The sequence below is a fragment of the Xenopus laevis genome, chromosome 2S (assembly GCF_017654675.1).
Source record: "Xenopus laevis strain J_2021 chromosome 2S, Xenopus_laevis_v10.1, whole genome shotgun sequence".
NCBI classification, from domain to species: domain Eukaryota; kingdom Metazoa; phylum Chordata; class Amphibia; order Anura; family Pipidae; genus Xenopus; species Xenopus laevis.
This window is the reverse complement of record NC_054374.1, coordinates 110932861-110949700: the sequence shown is the minus strand read 5'-3', so window position 1 is coordinate 110949700 and position 16840 is coordinate 110932861. Positions and strand designations below refer to the sequence as shown.

At 35.1% G+C, this 16840-nt stretch overlaps 1 protein-coding gene across 4 annotated transcripts in view; it reads right to left on the bottom strand.

Moving 5' to 3' along the window:
• nalcn.S (sodium leak channel, non selective S homeolog) overlaps positions 1-16840 on the bottom strand; it is a 182018-nt gene that overhangs the window by 91134 nt on the left and 74044 nt on the right. For all 4 annotated transcript variants that reach the window (XM_041584259.1, XM_041584261.1, XM_041584260.1 and 1 more), the window contains one exon: positions 7391-7528. In XM_041584259.1, the coding sequence (XP_041440193.1) occupies positions 7391-7528 (138 nt within the window). The remainder of the gene's footprint in view (positions 1-7390; positions 7529-16840) is intronic.

Below are 16840 nucleotides of genomic sequence, written 5' to 3'. Positions count from 1 at the left end.
GAGCACATTAAAGGGGCAAAAGAAGAATGACAATAATTAAAACCCTTTAATTAGCACCATAAAGTGAGAGGCCCATTTCATATATTTATAAGCGTGGCAAGCAATTATTAGAGCCATAATACTAGCAAATCATTGAAGAACCAATGCCCCTAGATGGTTCAGTAGATTCATTTCTAGAGTCTAGCAGTTTTTATAATTCCAATTGTTATGAATAAGGAAAATTAATTTAAACAAACAAAGCCAATTAGAAGGAGCAGAATCACTTTTATGGAGCAAAAATAGATTAAAAAAACCTATATGAATGCAAGGCACATATTTCTACTGCAGGTTACCTCCTGTAATGGTTGTACAGTTATAGAGAGACTATATATATATATATATATATATATATATATATATATACATATACATATATATATATATATATATATATATATATATATATATATATATATATATATATATATATATATATATATATATATATATATATATATATATATATATATATATATATATTTATATAGAGATCTAGGCACCTGGAATGGTCAGAAGGTCTCTCTTAGCAGGGCACAGAGCAGAAAGGATACCTGCCTGTGTGAGGAACTCCCAGAGAGGCTGGGTGCTGCTTGCAACTGCAAGGAGCAGAAGAAGCCCTTGACCCATGAGAGAGAGAGAGTCTGTCTGATTGAGGAAAGCCATGAGGCTGAGCAATCCCCCAAGTAGAATTGTTAGAACAGGGGTGACCCTAAGACATGTTTTCTTACTGGTAGTCCATAAGAGCCCAGTTTATTAAGAGAACTCATAAAATGTGTGAAGGTAGCGTCCAGTGGGCAGGATTTATTTTTATGATTTATTTTTTTATCCTGAAATGGTCACCTCTGTGTGTAAATAAACCTACTTAAAAAGAAGAAAGTGTCTGTTGTGGATCCCACAAGCTTACAATATGTACTTAAGTGCTGCAAGTTGTTTCCTTCCTTTAACATAAATAAAGCATATTGAATGTAACCATATTTTTATTTTCAGAGCTGTATTTGTCATTCTTGGAGGGCAGGCGGAAATTATTCATATCTGCTTCTTCCTTCAGAACTAATTCAGACCATAATGAATCTCGTCAGTGGGAGATTGCCTCTTCTGTAGTTGACAAAGAGTGTGAAAATACCTTTACATGCAAAAGAATTAAAATACCTTATATGTGAGGAAAATGTAGAAGACTATACTGTATTTTCCCCCATGCTTCGGCATTTAGAAAAGTTTTGTCACCTACGGTAAAGGCAATCTAATGTGTCCTTCAAATTGCTTGGATACACTCTGATACATTTATTGCTTAGATAGGCTGTAGGGGAGACCTTCCAGTACTTTGGAGCTTTCCGACTAAAAAGTTTCTGGGTAAGGGATCCCAAGCCTGTCGTGTTAAAAATACTAGGGTCCTGCAATAATTATTGGTACCTTAATATTAAAAAGCAAAGACACATTAAACTATTGTAACATTCCATTTTTAATAAAAGCAGGAAGTAATTAATACAATATCTATTTTATTGGCAAAATAACTGAAGAACGAATGCCTTTGCTCTGTAATATTAGTACAGAAATTCAAGTTTTTCTGCTAATTGAAACTACTATCACTAAAGGAATTACAATGGAAAAAACACTAAATTAATGGAACAAGGAATACAAAACATATACAGAAATAACAGAGAAAATAAAAAAAAAATATTAATAACAAAACATTGTGACAGTAATGTCCCAGAAAAGTGATCATTAACTGTTGGCCAAAAAATAATTGTTCTTTTTGAGAAAAAAAAACCCCATATACAGTACTGTATTGTTTAAAGACTGGAGTGACAAACTCTAGAGTAGTTCTTAAGTTATGTGTCAGTACCTGAAGTAGAGTACCTATACTGATTAGTGTGTTTTACCTTTGATTATCTTTATGTTTGAATTTAAGATTTGTTTATTTATCTTGATTTTGTGTTTATTAAATATATATTTCTCTTTTATAGGTATCCCAGAGAGACCTCTGGGATGTTTTTCTGCCTTTATCATAATAATCAACTCTCCCATCCTATACCTTACCACTGAGTAATAAGTTGGTAAGAAAAACTTAAACAAAAGAATAGTCAAAAGGAAAAAAAAATAAACAACTGACAAGCCAAGCCTTACCCAAATGTGGGTCTGTGAAGCTGCTCTCAGACTTAACTTGAGTCCTCTATTATAAAATATGAAGAAACACTGCACTAATGTTTGATTTTTAATATGTTTGTTGAGGCTAAATGTTATTTTACCCCTCATAATCACTACTTGGTCCTTAGGCCTTGTTTGTAATGATTGTTCCCCCAGTCAAATCAAGGAGTTTGGCAGCACACATATGTAGACACCAACAAATTATATGTTGGGCTGTTGGCAGTTTTGGTTTAGTAGACTAAAGATAAGAGACACTGCATTACAATTTAGATGCATCACATACGGTTTTACAAGGGTAAAATGAATACGAATAGCAACTTTTAAATACTGCTTATATCTTTGAAAATAAGAACTCCGCTAATTCTCAAAGCACCCCATGAATGTTCAAGCATATATTTCTTGGTTTATAGCTTATTAGATACAGCCTAAGCATCTAACAACAACTTGCTGTATAATTACTCCCACTCAGCTGTCAAAAAATATGGTGTGGTTTCGTGCTTTCATGCCAAACTGGTTATGTCTTCATTATTTTTAGGATGTTATTTTCTTTAAGACTGCTGTATAACTATGTTTATAAGTAGTGCAGGTGGTGAAACAAAGTCTCAAGGGTTGTGTAATTCCACTGCAAATATGCAGGCTTCTCTCTTTAAATAGAAAATGGTATACAAATTGTATAAAATACAGTATTATTCTATTTTAAAAAAAGGAATATGTTTTAAGAAATGTAAAAGTTAGGTGGAGAGATAGATGGTAGAAAGTTATCAGAGTTATATTAAACCACTGTATTTTACTTGATGGTGCACTATTAATCCTTTGTCTGCCAACGACATCTGCTATACTGTAAATCTCATCTCTGTGTTTTGGTCTGCTATACCTGCTTAAACTATTCAAAAGTATACCAATGTGTTTAATAGTATTTTTGTGATTGGATAATACATTCACACCAGAATGGGTTTCACCTACCAATTGCCTGAAAGCTGTCAATTAAACCATTGTACTATGGTAACTGTGTCATCTGCAAGGGTTTAAAATGCTGGTGAATCCCCCTACCACTCTATTGCACAAAATATACCAATGTTTTAACTTGAGGTTCAGTAGCTTTATTAATACTAGATAAAGTTTTCTCTCATTATAATTTTAGCAATTATGTGAAGTGCCCTTCTGCTTTAATTTATATGATAATAATATATATATATATATTTTTTTTTTTTAAAAAGGAGCCTAGAGAGAATTATTAAAACAAACATGAGTAGCTTGACAGCTATCACTTCTCCTATACCTAACCATATGGTAAAAATATGAAAGGGAACTACATGAACAAAAATTCATGTAGGCTAATTTTCATGCAAATAAACGTATATTCCATTGAAAAAAATCTGTTTCAGTTAAAATATAATCACGTTACCCTTTCCTATATCTCTCTCCACAATCTCTCTGTTTTACATGTATGCTTTATGTTATCTAGGCAAAGGGAGCTCAGGATAATGATAAACTAATGTATTTCCACTGACATAAATCTTGCATGTAGAGAAAGATTTGTATAATAAAAAAAGGGTGTCCAGGTCAAATAATCAGTAATGAAACCAAGCTCTATCAGTAAAGTATTTTAAAAAGGTTCAGTTTTTAAATCACTGGGATCAACAAGTTTTCCCACACAAACCTCTTTGTTTTAGTTCAGCAGACATAGGGTAGTCATATTTGTATATTATGCAGGAACGACTAGTTCATGGACAGAGTCAAGTTCTGCTCCTACCATATAAATATACAGTACATACAGGTATGGGACATTTTATCCAGAATGCTTGGGACCTGGGGTTTATTGGATAAGGGGATCTTTTTGTTATTTGGATCACAATTATTTAACTCTAGTAAGAACTTTAAATAAACTTAAATTGTTCTGCCACCAATAAGAATTAATTATATCTTAGTTGGCAGCAAGTATAAGGTGCCGTTTTGTTTTCAGAAAGAAAAAAATAAAATCTGAACAGTTTGGTAAAAATAGAGTCTATGGGAGATGGCCTTCTTGTAATGTGGAGATTTCTGGATAACAGGTTTCTGGATAATGGATCCTATATCAGTATAGGATAGGCACTATGACTGAGCAAAGTAATACTTTATACAAAGACATTTTGTGTATAAATTAATCTTGCAAAGTTTTACAACACCACCTGTGCTCACATCAGAAACTCTAGGCATTAAATGATTCAGGGTTTAATCATTTAACATAAATCATTTACATTGATATATAAGGCAGAAATGTTGTGCTCCACAATTGCTCTCTTTTAGCTTTTATAGACGCAAATCTTTTTCTGAAAGATTGCACTAAGCAAGTATTATGTTAAAAATACTTACTATACAACTACTTGGGATTAATTTGCATTCCTTACATTATTATTTATGACTCATCACCAATTTAGCTCAAACCAGCATTGATAAGGTACAAACATATAATCAAGGGATCATGGCCTCTGTGTTAATAGACACATTTTAAAATCAGCATGCAAATTAGCTGAATTTTACATTTCCACACTAATCCTTATGCATAGCATTACGATTTAAATGCATGATTGCATAAATCCATGTTCTTTTAATTAAGGTTTTTGAAATTGGCTCTGCTGAATCATAATCATCTGTCCATAATCTCATGATTTCTGTACAGAGCTTCATAAATGTATTCAGACTTCACAGAAAACATAACTTCAGTGTAGGATTTAGTACTCAGTTAAGGGAGAGAATTGGGTAAAGGCAAGCTATACCCCCAAAATTAATAATTGAGATTTACAGTTTATATCAAATTAAGTGACATATTAAAGAATATTGTCATATCATTATATATATTTAAAGTAAATATTGACCTTTTACATCTCTTGCCTTGAACCACCATTTTGTGATGGTGATGATCACCTGACCAGAAATACTACAAATGTAACTGTAACAGGAAGAAGTGTGGAAGCAAAAGACAGAACTCTGTCTGTTAATTGGCTCATGTGACCTTACATGTATAGTTTGTTTGGTATGTTTGTGTGCACAGTGAATCATACGATCCCAGGGGGCTGTCCTTATTTTTTAAAATGGCAATTTTCTATTTATGATTACCCAATGGCACATACTACTAAAAAAGTATATTATTATGGAAATGGTTTATTTACATGAAGCAGGGTTTTACATATGAGCTTTTTTAAGCAATATATCTTTATAGAGACCTACATTGTTTGATGGGTATTGTTTTCCTTTAAGGGTCCTTTAAGGGGCTAAATATTTTTGTGCTGCATCATATGGGAAAGCACTGCTCTGTCCTATGGCTGACAATTTAGATAATACACTGTTAAAGATATTTGACAATATGAGAAAGTTAATTTTACTGTGTATTACTGTGTTTTGAAAAATGCATGCTGCTAAACCAGCTTTCAGCTCACATTTTATTGCATTATTTTTCTTGTATGGATGATTATTTATGGGAGCAAACTTTTATGGTATCTCTCTGAGTAGGCTATGATAAAAGAGTTGTATTAGGATTCTATGTAGGGCATAGCTTTAACCCAAAAGAACGGTTATTGTAAGTGATAAGGTTTTTAAAAGCCACCCTTAAGTAAAACTTTTTCAGAATTTTTAGATTCAGCAATGTATTTTTGCATGAATCATTCCAGAACAGTAAAACTGCTCTGATCAGTAATAAAAAACTGCCTCGCAAAAAAAAAAAAAGCATGACGTTTGAATGCTGAAATACATGCAGTTAAATACATTATTTCAGACTGATACTATAGGGGTTATTTACTAAACTCCATATGCGGAAATCCCCCCCCAAAAAAAAATTGTGATTTCTTTTTTATAAAATTGGGCTTTTAAGGAATCACAAATTTTTCGGAATTCATTAAAACTGAGGATGGAAAAGTCCGAATCAGAAAATCAGGCATCTTAGACCTGTCAAGGTTGCATATAAGTCAACAGGAGAAGTCCCAATGATTTTTTGATGTTGCTGGGTTTCGTGCAATACCCTGGAGTTTTCGGGCCAAAAAATAAGAAATCTGAGTTTTCGGGTGAAAAATCCGAAAAAAGGGAAAATCTGATCTTTTTTTCCCATCAAAGCAATTTTCAGGAAAATTTTATAATAAATAAGCATAAATAACTTGAGCGGATTTGATTGGAGTTTGCAGCAGAAAATGTTTAGATAAAATTGGAAATTGATAAATAACCCCCTATATGTTACTGACAGTCAGGAAAGTACTGACAAACAAGGGAAATATCAAACTGATGGGACAATTTAGGATTTCCAGTTTGATATTTGATAGCCTCTAATACTTCAGGCTACGCAAGTGACACCTTACACAGAAGGAAAAGAAACATAACATAATAATTTTTGTTAACTTAATGAATTTTCAATTTTTTTAAATGTTATATTTCTTTTAGACAAAAGCAAATGAAGATTAAATTATTGTTCCAATTTGAACAACTAATGGATTGCATTAATCTATAAGTATCTTGAGTACATGTCCTTGGCTACAACTGTACTGTAACTGACTGTATTTTACAGCAATGTGTTCTTTGTCTGGCTAAGAAGTAAATTTATTCTTGTACATCTGATGCTCAAATAAAAAATATTAAAAAAAAAAAACACATAATGCAGATATGGGATCCGTTATTCAGAAAACTGTTATCCAGAAAGATTCAAATTATGGAAAGGCCATCTCTCATGTACTCCATTTTATTTAATTAATCCGAATTTTTAAAAATGATTTTCTTTTGCTCTGTAAGAATAGAACAGTACCTTGTACATGATACAAACTAAGATATAATTAATCTTTATTGGAAGCAGAACCAGCTTATTGGGTGTATTTAATGCTTACATGATTTTCTAGTAGACTTAATGAAGATCAAATTACGGATCCATTATCCAGAAAGCCCCAGGTCCCAAATATTCTGGATAACAGGTCCCTTACCTATATAAGCATACATGACATGGCATATGAGTGTAAACAAATAATAAAAAATGATAAAAACAGCAATATCTGGAAGCCAGCATGAAAAGGCTCTTGTACAATTTGCCAAAATTGTACAATTTGTTCTCTGCATTGCTTATGTTGAAGTGAACATTGCTTAGTAACTGCACTTTTAAAAAACTGTTCCTTGTTAGCTAAGAACTAATAACACACATACTGTAGGTTTAGAGTTAAATATTACTTTTAGAAACTTATAACTAGAAACTCACCAAAGTAGCAAAAAGATGATAAAGTATGAAGTAAATTGCAACAACTGGTGCCCACATATGCCCGACGGCATTAAGTGTTTGATCCATGACATCCACCCATCCTTCCTGTGTCAGAATCTGAAACATTGACATAAATGCCTGCAGGGGGTAAAAAGCATCACCAACACATGACAACTGAGGTTAGATAGTTACATAAGACATAGCTCCAGATTGTTCTTACAGACACATATCTTAAGAAATATATACTTTTTAACGCTCATTTGTTAAGGAAAAATTTCACAAGAATAGCAAAAGAAGTAGGTTTGTCTTAATGAATCAGTGACTGAGCATCTTAATATTGAGTGGTTAAGGCTAGGTAACTCAGGAGCAGGCTGCAGATTGGAGAGAGATAAAGAGAAGGTGGTATCAAATAAAAGTGATGTATTTAAAACTGTGTATTTCTCCTTTCTCCTGAGCAACACTAAGGGGGTATTTACTAAAACTCGACTCACTATAATGATAAAAAAAAATTTGACCATTTCCCAAATCTGAACCACTTAATTTACCAATAAATTTGAAAAAGCTGTGCATCTTTTTTGAATTGATGCTCAAATTGTGCAACCTTTTTGAATTGTCCCCTGAAAAACTCAACTTTTTTGGATTATGAAATGAAAACCAGCCCAAAACCCTCAAAGATCATGAAAACAAGAAACATCTTCAAATTGTTAAAGGGACATCTGCCAATGACTTTTATATGATTTTGACAAGTTCTAGCTGGAGTGTTTTTGGATTCAGACTTTTTAGCAGCTTTGGAGCATAATAAATCTCATAAAAGTTTTCTCCTTTAAAAATTCTAGTTTTTCCCATTTAAAAACTCGACCAGAAAAATTCAAGGTTTAATAAATAGGCAATTACTTTAAAACACATATATTTTTTTGGTGTACAACATCACTGGGATTAGGAGAATTCTATGAGTAAAATGTAATGTACATAATTTGATAACAGTGTGTCATGAAGTAAAAGTGATGATGTGTGTTATATTACAACTCCACTTTTTTCAAGCTTGACAAATATACTCCTTAGTGGACTGAGCCCCAGCCAGTGGTCTGTGAGCAACATGTTGCCTCTTCGATGTTGCTCCCAGGTTCTTATTTTTTTAATTCCTGGCTTGGAGGCAAGTTTTGATTACATAAAAAACTGGTGTACTGCTAAAGAGCTCTTATTTTGCACCACCCAGAAACATTTCTGATGCTTGCATTGCTCCCCAAATTTTTTTACATCAAAATGTTGCTCACAGTCTTTCGCTCATACTTCCACAATGGTATTCTATGACACACTTTAACACCTGATTAAGACCAGTTTAGGATATTTAGATATTGGGAATGGCTTAGAGCTGTTGTTAAATCTTTGTCCATGAGAACTCATTTGATGCGCAATAACACACACCGAGAGCCAAATTATAGTTACCTATATGAAATCTTCAGTATGACACCATTTATTCCATCGTGGATAAATATCACATAGCACTAACAGATATGCTGGACCTCCACTTAGATTAGATGACAGCTCTACATTGGCTACTTTATGTTTGTTCAATATCCAAAAGCAAATATAGCTGTCTGTGGCCAGACTTTATTCAATTTGTGCTATGATATGTTTAAATCTGAAACAGCATAATAATTCTTAACTATAATAAAGAAAATCAATAGATTTTTTTAGAGCAAGATATTTGAACAAAAACTGTGCCCTTCTATCACCTTTAGCAAAATCAATCTGAAAGGCAACCATCAAACTGACAGAGCAAACATCGGTGAAAATGAGACCTCAAGATATATGCAAATGTAAGAATTCTCAATTTACCTACTATACACCACAGACCGTCAAGTTTTCTTAAGAATGTGTGCCTGTTAAAACAGCTATACAATCATAAAACTTTTCTTTAAAATGGAAGAAAAGAAGCATGGTGTAGCTTGTACATCCCTTTTATCTATTAAAAAAAAAACATGTCTAGATATGAATGCACCTGCCACACGTGGGAACCAGTAGCAGTACCCCACGGGTTGTGAACTTGTAGGTGAAATACTCGGCCCATTAGTAACGCCACCCAGTATCCACGAACTGGGACTCAGACACTGTAATACCAGCCTGGCTGACAGGAACATTTAGTATCATGTCCCTCTGCCAATCATGGTACCAGGCCACACATTTCAAATACACGCCCCTTTCCCACACTTTTGTGTTCATTAATTGTTCATTAATGAATTAGGAGAAGGTATTGGTTCACGGTGGAGAAGAGGCGCTTAAGGGGTGATATGATAACTATGTATAAATATATAAGGGGATCATATAATAATCTCTCTAATGCTTTATTTACCAGTAGGTCTTTCCAGCTAACACGAGGTCACCCATTCCTATTAAAAGAAAATAGGTTCCGTCTAAATATACGGAAGGGTTTTTTTTTTTTACAGTGAGAGATGTGAAGCTGTGGAATTCTCTCCCTGAATCTGTCATACAGGCTGATACATAAGATAGCTTTACAAAGGGGTTGGATGGCTTTTTAGCAAGTGAGGGAATATAGGGTTATGGAATATAGCAAGTTAATCCAGGGACTAGTTTAATTAGATTTTTTCCCCCTCTGAGGCAAATTGGAGAGGCTTCAGATGGGGTTTTTGCCTTCCTCTGGATCAACTAACAGTTAGACAGGTTAAAATAGAGTTCAAAGGTTGAACTTGATGGACATGTATCATTTTTTAACTTATATTACTATCTAATGTAACTAAGTTCACAATCACAGGGTCCACTTTCAGTGCATACTCTTCTGCATCCTGCTGACTATGCCGCTTCCTGGCACACGTGCTAAATTGCACACGCAGTGGTCTGTGACATTGCATGCATGGGAAGAGAAGCGTTCTCAGAAGCGAACTGAAGGCAGAGGAACAGGGTCTGGAACAGAGGTAAGAAAAATAAGAAGTACATGCATGGCACCCCAACTTTGTTGACCCTTAGGTACATGCCTCTTCTGCCTACCCTAATTCTGGCCCGGAGGTGGGGCTACCACACATATATATACCATCAATCATGGAGCAATGGGTTTTTCCAAACTTCAAACATTTATTGTCTTCACAGCACACCAGAGCACACGTCATCACTTCAGACAACATACGTGTCCCAATTTCTCAACAGGGTTAGTGTACAGCATTACCTCCTTGACACCTTGAGGCCACTTTCATCTCACTGCCCTGGTTGGGATCTCACTAACTCCACCTGCCTCAACAACCCGACACTCCTCGTTGGAGTCTCCTTGTTATTCTGGACCCACTATACAGCTTTTCCTGACTATTATATATATATATATATATATATATATATAGACAAATACAAGATTCCTCTGCACTCAACCCATTATCAATATATTTAAGACAGAGACATTTTGTGCATACTGCTACTGAAAAATGCCTTACCCTTTAAACAAAACAGGGATTGTTTGTCCATATATTGCAATATATTTAAGCTGGCCAACTACGTCAAAGTCATCCCATATCTGGCCAGTCCTATGCTCAATTTTCATCTGATTCATTAAGAATTCTATGGTTTAATTATACATTTTATAAAAGGGACGAATACGTTTTACCTGCAACTTACTAGCTGCTTTCAAAGTAAAACTCCCAAACTTGGCTGCCCTTTTATTAGACACCAGTGGGATCACCTGACTATAGTTGGAGGGGGTGGGAGCTACAACATAGAGCTGGTCACTGCTCTTGTAGAACTATAACAAACAAGGGAAAGTTGTGCTCACCACTAGTTTTTAAAAACATTAGGCGGGGGTGCAATGAGGGTGTGACCACAAAATACATATAGACAAATACAAGATTCCTCTGCACTCAACCCATTATCAATATATTTAAGACAGAGACATTTTGTGCATACTGCTACTGAAAAATGCCTTACCCTTTAAACAAAACAGGGATTGTTTGTCCATATATTGCAATATATTTAAGCTGGCCAACTACGTCAAAGTCATCCCATATCTGGCCAGTCCTATGCTCAATTTTCATCTGATTCATTAAGAATTCTATGGTTTAATTATACATTTTATAAAAGGGACGAATACAGAGTGCAGAGGAATCTTGTATTTGTCTATATGTATTTTGTGGTCACACCCTCATTGCACCCCCGCCTAATGTTTTTAAAAACTAGTGGTGAGCACAACTTTCCCTTGTTTGTTATAGTTCTACAAGAGCAGTGACCAGCTCTATGTTGTAGCTCCCACCCCCTCCAACTATAGTCAGGTGATCCCACTGGTGTCTAATAAAAGGGCAGCCAAGTTTGGGAGTTTTACTTTGAAAGCAGCTAGTAAGTTGCAGGTAAAACGTATTCGTCCCTTTTATAAAATGTATAATTAAACCATAGAATTCTTAATGAATCAGATGAAAATTGAGCATAGGACTGGCCAGATATGGGATGACTTTGACGTAGTTGGCCAGCTTAAATATATTGCAATATATGGACAAACAATCCCTGTTTTGTTTAAAGGGTAAGGCATTTTTCAGTAGCAGTATGCACAAAATGTCTCTGTCTTAAATATATTGATAATGGGTTGAGTGCAGAGGAATCTTGTATTTGTCTATATGTATTTTGTGGTCACACCCTCATTGCACCCCCGCCTAATGTTTTTAAAAACTAGTGGTGAGCACAACTTTCCCTTGTTTGTTATATATATATATATATATATATATATATATATACACATACACATACACATACATACATAATTTTTTTTTAGAGTACAAAAAAAGTTCAGTTCTCATGACAAATATTATGCACTTCACCCTTTTTAAGACACTGTAAAGATTGCATATGTTTTCTGGTACTTTCCACAGAAAAACACACCATCAGAGATACAGAAATAGAAAGATAGCTACAATTTGTATCCATGGCAACACTGAACTGGTGCTTATTCTCTGATGACAGAGCCACCAGGAGAAAACATACAATTTTAAAGCATTAGCGAAAGTGGCAGGTCTAATGCTGCCAAGGACCTGTGATATGAAATGGCTATGGAGTTTAAAATCACAAAGCTCATCTAAAAGGACTCAGTTTTAAACTTCCTTATAGTTTCACAATTATAATTACATATTTTACACAAAGTGAGCTGGCTCATTTTTATTTTATGTCCTAGTTTATTAAAATGCATTCTCTTTAGACCTTATTTGGGTGTATTTGTTCTAGTAAAAATAAAACCTACAAAAATAATTTGTTTGCAAGCTTTTTAAATATTGTTTTGGTGGAATTATATATGTTCCTTTAAGATTCCCTAACAGCTTTCTTTTAATCTCATAGTTAATGCTGTCATTTCCTTATTCCTTTTCATAGGATTGATGTTTACTAGACAATAAATGAAAATTCTAATTTGGAAAAACAGCTCACAATAAAGGTATAGTTCACTGGGACTTCACTGGTTAAAAGTGATTTTGTAAGAATATTACACTAGTTTATTTCATATAAATGTTTATACGCATTCCCAAGTCATTGGGGTTATTTACTAAAACTCAAAATTTTATCATTATTTTACAAAACAAAATCCAATTTTACCTTATTTATCAATAAAATAACTCAAAAAATGCAATGCAGGAAAAGACTGAATAAAATCATGAAAAAATTTGGATTGTACAAATGTTTCAGATTTGACGTCCAAAAACTCTGCCGTTGACTCCTACATGGCCTCAGCAGGTTTAAGATAGAGTATTTTTGGATTTAAACTTTTAGCATCCTCGGGTATAATGCATCTCAAAAAGTTTGATTTGAATTTTTAAAACCTTGACCAGAAAATTTGGGTTTTAGTAAATGACCCCCGTTATCTTCTCTTTATATCTTAATACACACTCTGAAAAGGTCTGCAATATTGAGCTCCACTAGGAGGCAGCATGGAGTCAGTCTTGTCAATGTTTACACACTGGGCGGCACATTTATCAAGGGTTGAGTTTCGACTTCATGTGAATTGAATATCTAAAAGGGATTTTACCGACCCAAAAACTCTAATCGAATTCAATTCGAATTCGACCAAACTCGATTCAAGTTTTTTCTCAGAAACAAATGTGAATGTCAGGAAGGCTACAGACATCTCCAAATTGGTCCCTGGACCCCTCCCATTTACTTATACAGTAATTTGCCAGGTTTTAGGTTGTGAACAGTCAAATTCTAATTCTTAAAGGGCCAGAGTATGATAAATCTTTTCAATTCGACACTTAATCTATCAAAATGTATGTTATACTGTACATTTAAATTCATGCATAGCCATCCATGGTTAATACCATGGATATATATTCCAGCATGTGGACTCCTGAAAGTTAAGGGTACACAGAAGAGAGGCACAAAGCAAGAAAAACCGGCCAGTCTGTCTGTGCTGTGTTATTTCAACCAATCCCTGTAAACAGAACAAACAACAAGATACATGGAATTAACTGAAATAATTTCTCACTGTGATAATGAAAAATATGGCAGATATTTGTGACAGAAAATGAAAATCTGTCCATTTGAATAATTACACAACAATCATACAGCTGTGTTTTTGTTGACAATGAGACAATTGAGACAATTTGCAGGCTTTTCAATGTGGTGACAAAACAAGTACAATTTTATGTTTGATCACTAATGAGCAATGGCTATTTGGACTCTTTTTTTTAAAACTGAGTTTGGAGGGTGAAATGGGCAATTATAAAGTGTAAAAATGCTTTTAGTTAAAGGGATACTGTCATGTGAAAAAAAATTTTTTTCAAAATGAATCAGTTAATAGTGCTGCTCCAGCAGAATTCTTCACTGAAATCCATTTCTCAAAAGAGCAAACATATTTTTTTTATATTCAATTTTGAAATCTGACATGGGGCTAGACATTTGTCAATTTCCCAGCTGCCCCTGGTCATGTGACTTGTGCCTGCACTTTAGGAGAGAAATGCTTTCTGGCAGGCTGCTGTTTTTCCTTCTCAATGTAACTGAATGTGTCTCAGTGAGACATGGGTTTTTACTATTGAGTGCTGTACTTAGATCTACCAGGCAGCTGTTATCTTGTGTTACCTTCCCATTGTTCTTTTGTTTGGTTGCTGGGGGGAAAAAGGGAGGGGGTTGATATCACTCCAACTTGCAGTTCAGCAGTAAAGAGTGATTGAAGTTTATCAGAGCACAAGTCACAGGACTTGGAGCAGCTGGGAAATTGACAAAATGTCTAGCCCCATGTCAGATTTCAAAATTGAATATAAAAAAATCTGTTTGCTCTTTTGAGAAATGGATTTCAGTGCAGAATTCTGCTGGAGCAGCACTATTAACTGATTCATTTTGGAAAACGTTTTTTTTTTCCCATGACAGTTGCCCTTTAAACAATTTGCTCGTTCACTCTTTATAGGGGAGGAATAATGGCTAAAAACAAAGTACATTAATTTTGGATGGCCAATGGGAGGCGCAGAGGTCAGATGCAATTTTTATGTATGTCATTCTTTGGCTAATGGTGTCGACATTACATTGTCAGCAACAATGGACCCTTTATATGAAGCCAGAAATCTGCATAGTCACCTCAAACAAGCATCTAAATGTATGAATTCTTGACTTGAGGGTACATTATTTTCATTCAAACAAAGAGCTGTTGGTGGGAAGCATTTCTCACTATTTACTTGTGGTGTTTATGTAAGGTGCCATACTGATTCCAACGTTTATTTTATTCAGCAGTTTCAATTCTAAGATTGTGCTTTCTTCTCCCAGCTATATGGCACTTCTGCAACAACTGTGTATCTGCAGAGGCAACATGCAACCATAATTTGCACAAACAGCCAAAAGGCCTGTAAGTTGGTGGCAAAATGGTGTCTTTCTGTAGATATAAGCATTTAGCCACCTTAGAGTGTATTTTGTACATTGTAAATCTTATGAAAAAGCAGTCACTCTATAGCATAATGCCGCACAAAGTGATTGTGTGGCATGTTGATAGCCATGTGTTTTCAGATGAGAAAATATTTGTGTTTTAATTGGAAGTCAAAGGTTGGGGCATCTGACACCACATTATGACAAAAGAATAAAAAAAATGCAGTCAAAATGTCACGTAACTGCTATATGTGCTATTACTGTTGCTGTCATGGCCTATCATTTGTGACCTGCAAGTAAAAATAAACCAAATCCACTAACAAAAATGATGGTGGTAGGTAATTCTTTTTCACTGGACAACTCCATGTCATACGTAACGGGATAGCCCCCGCCCCAGTGCTCTGTCAGAAGGACCCTCCCCAAAGCTTTAAAAGCCCAACCCCACCCCCAAATCCGGTGTCTTTTTTTCCTTCTGCTTCAGTTTATTTTTGCTCCTGTTAGAAACAGTTTTCTTTTTAACCTTGGGGAAGCATTAGGGCTTGCTGTAAAGCGTCCTAGGGACTGGGGTTTTGGTCCTTGTGATCTTTTTCCCCTAAGCACATTACCTCAGGTATGAAGTCTTCAGTGTTTCATCATCTGGATCAGGTAGGCACAGTGTTACTGTGGCTTATTTCACTGGTTTGTCCTTGATCCATGTGCCTTCACGGCCTGATTATAATCTGTCCGATGGCAAGTGCTATGTCCCCCCATCCGTGGGCCTACCTGGGCATGTCTGAAAAGCGTCCAGCGGCATTGGGGTATATGGTCCCTACACCCCTTATGATTTTTACGGATGGGAGAGGGAGGTGGCAGTTACTTAAGGTTTAGTTAGCGGCCTAAACCTTATGTCCTCCTTCTTTTTTTTCCCCATACTGGGGTATTATTTTCTTTTTTCTGGAGGAATTTAGGTTTCAGAGCCAGCTGCCTCCCTCACAAGTCTTTCCCAAGGTTGAGGTCGTTTACATAAAAAAAAAAAAAAAAAAAAAAAAAAAAAAAAAAAAAGGGGCCTTTGATCTACTAGCAGTTAAACATTTAGGCTTAGTTGGTAATGCCATCCTGATGCTGGAGTCTCTTAACTCTTAAGAATGGATGGACCAGATTGGCCATTGTGGAAATGGTGACTGATCTGTATGTTCTATGAGCAATTTTAATGCAATGCTAATTTGCATGTTCTATACTGATCATATGGTAATGTGGATCTGCAGGTTCTGAGAGCAGCAGCTGTAGTTAATTAGATAATTACTTTGGAGGTCAGTGTCAGGTGCAGTTAATGAACAGGTATCCCCCTCTCACTCCCTCCATTAGCAGATTAGAGTGATTCTCAGAAGCATCAGGTAAGATTCTTTGTTAGAACTCTGTTCTATTGTTATAAAGTTTTGTTAGTTATATTAACATGTACTTCTTTTATTCTGCTTTCTGAGTCTAGCTAGCTTAGAAGCAAAGGCAATGCTGTAGGGGAGTAGAACACTGTCCAGCCAGTGTATGCATGTGTGCGTGTGGACACGGGATAGTGGGGAATTGACAGAGACTGGCCTCATGACTCTTGGCTTTGGCAGAGTGGTCTCAGTCTGCTTAATGTAATAACCA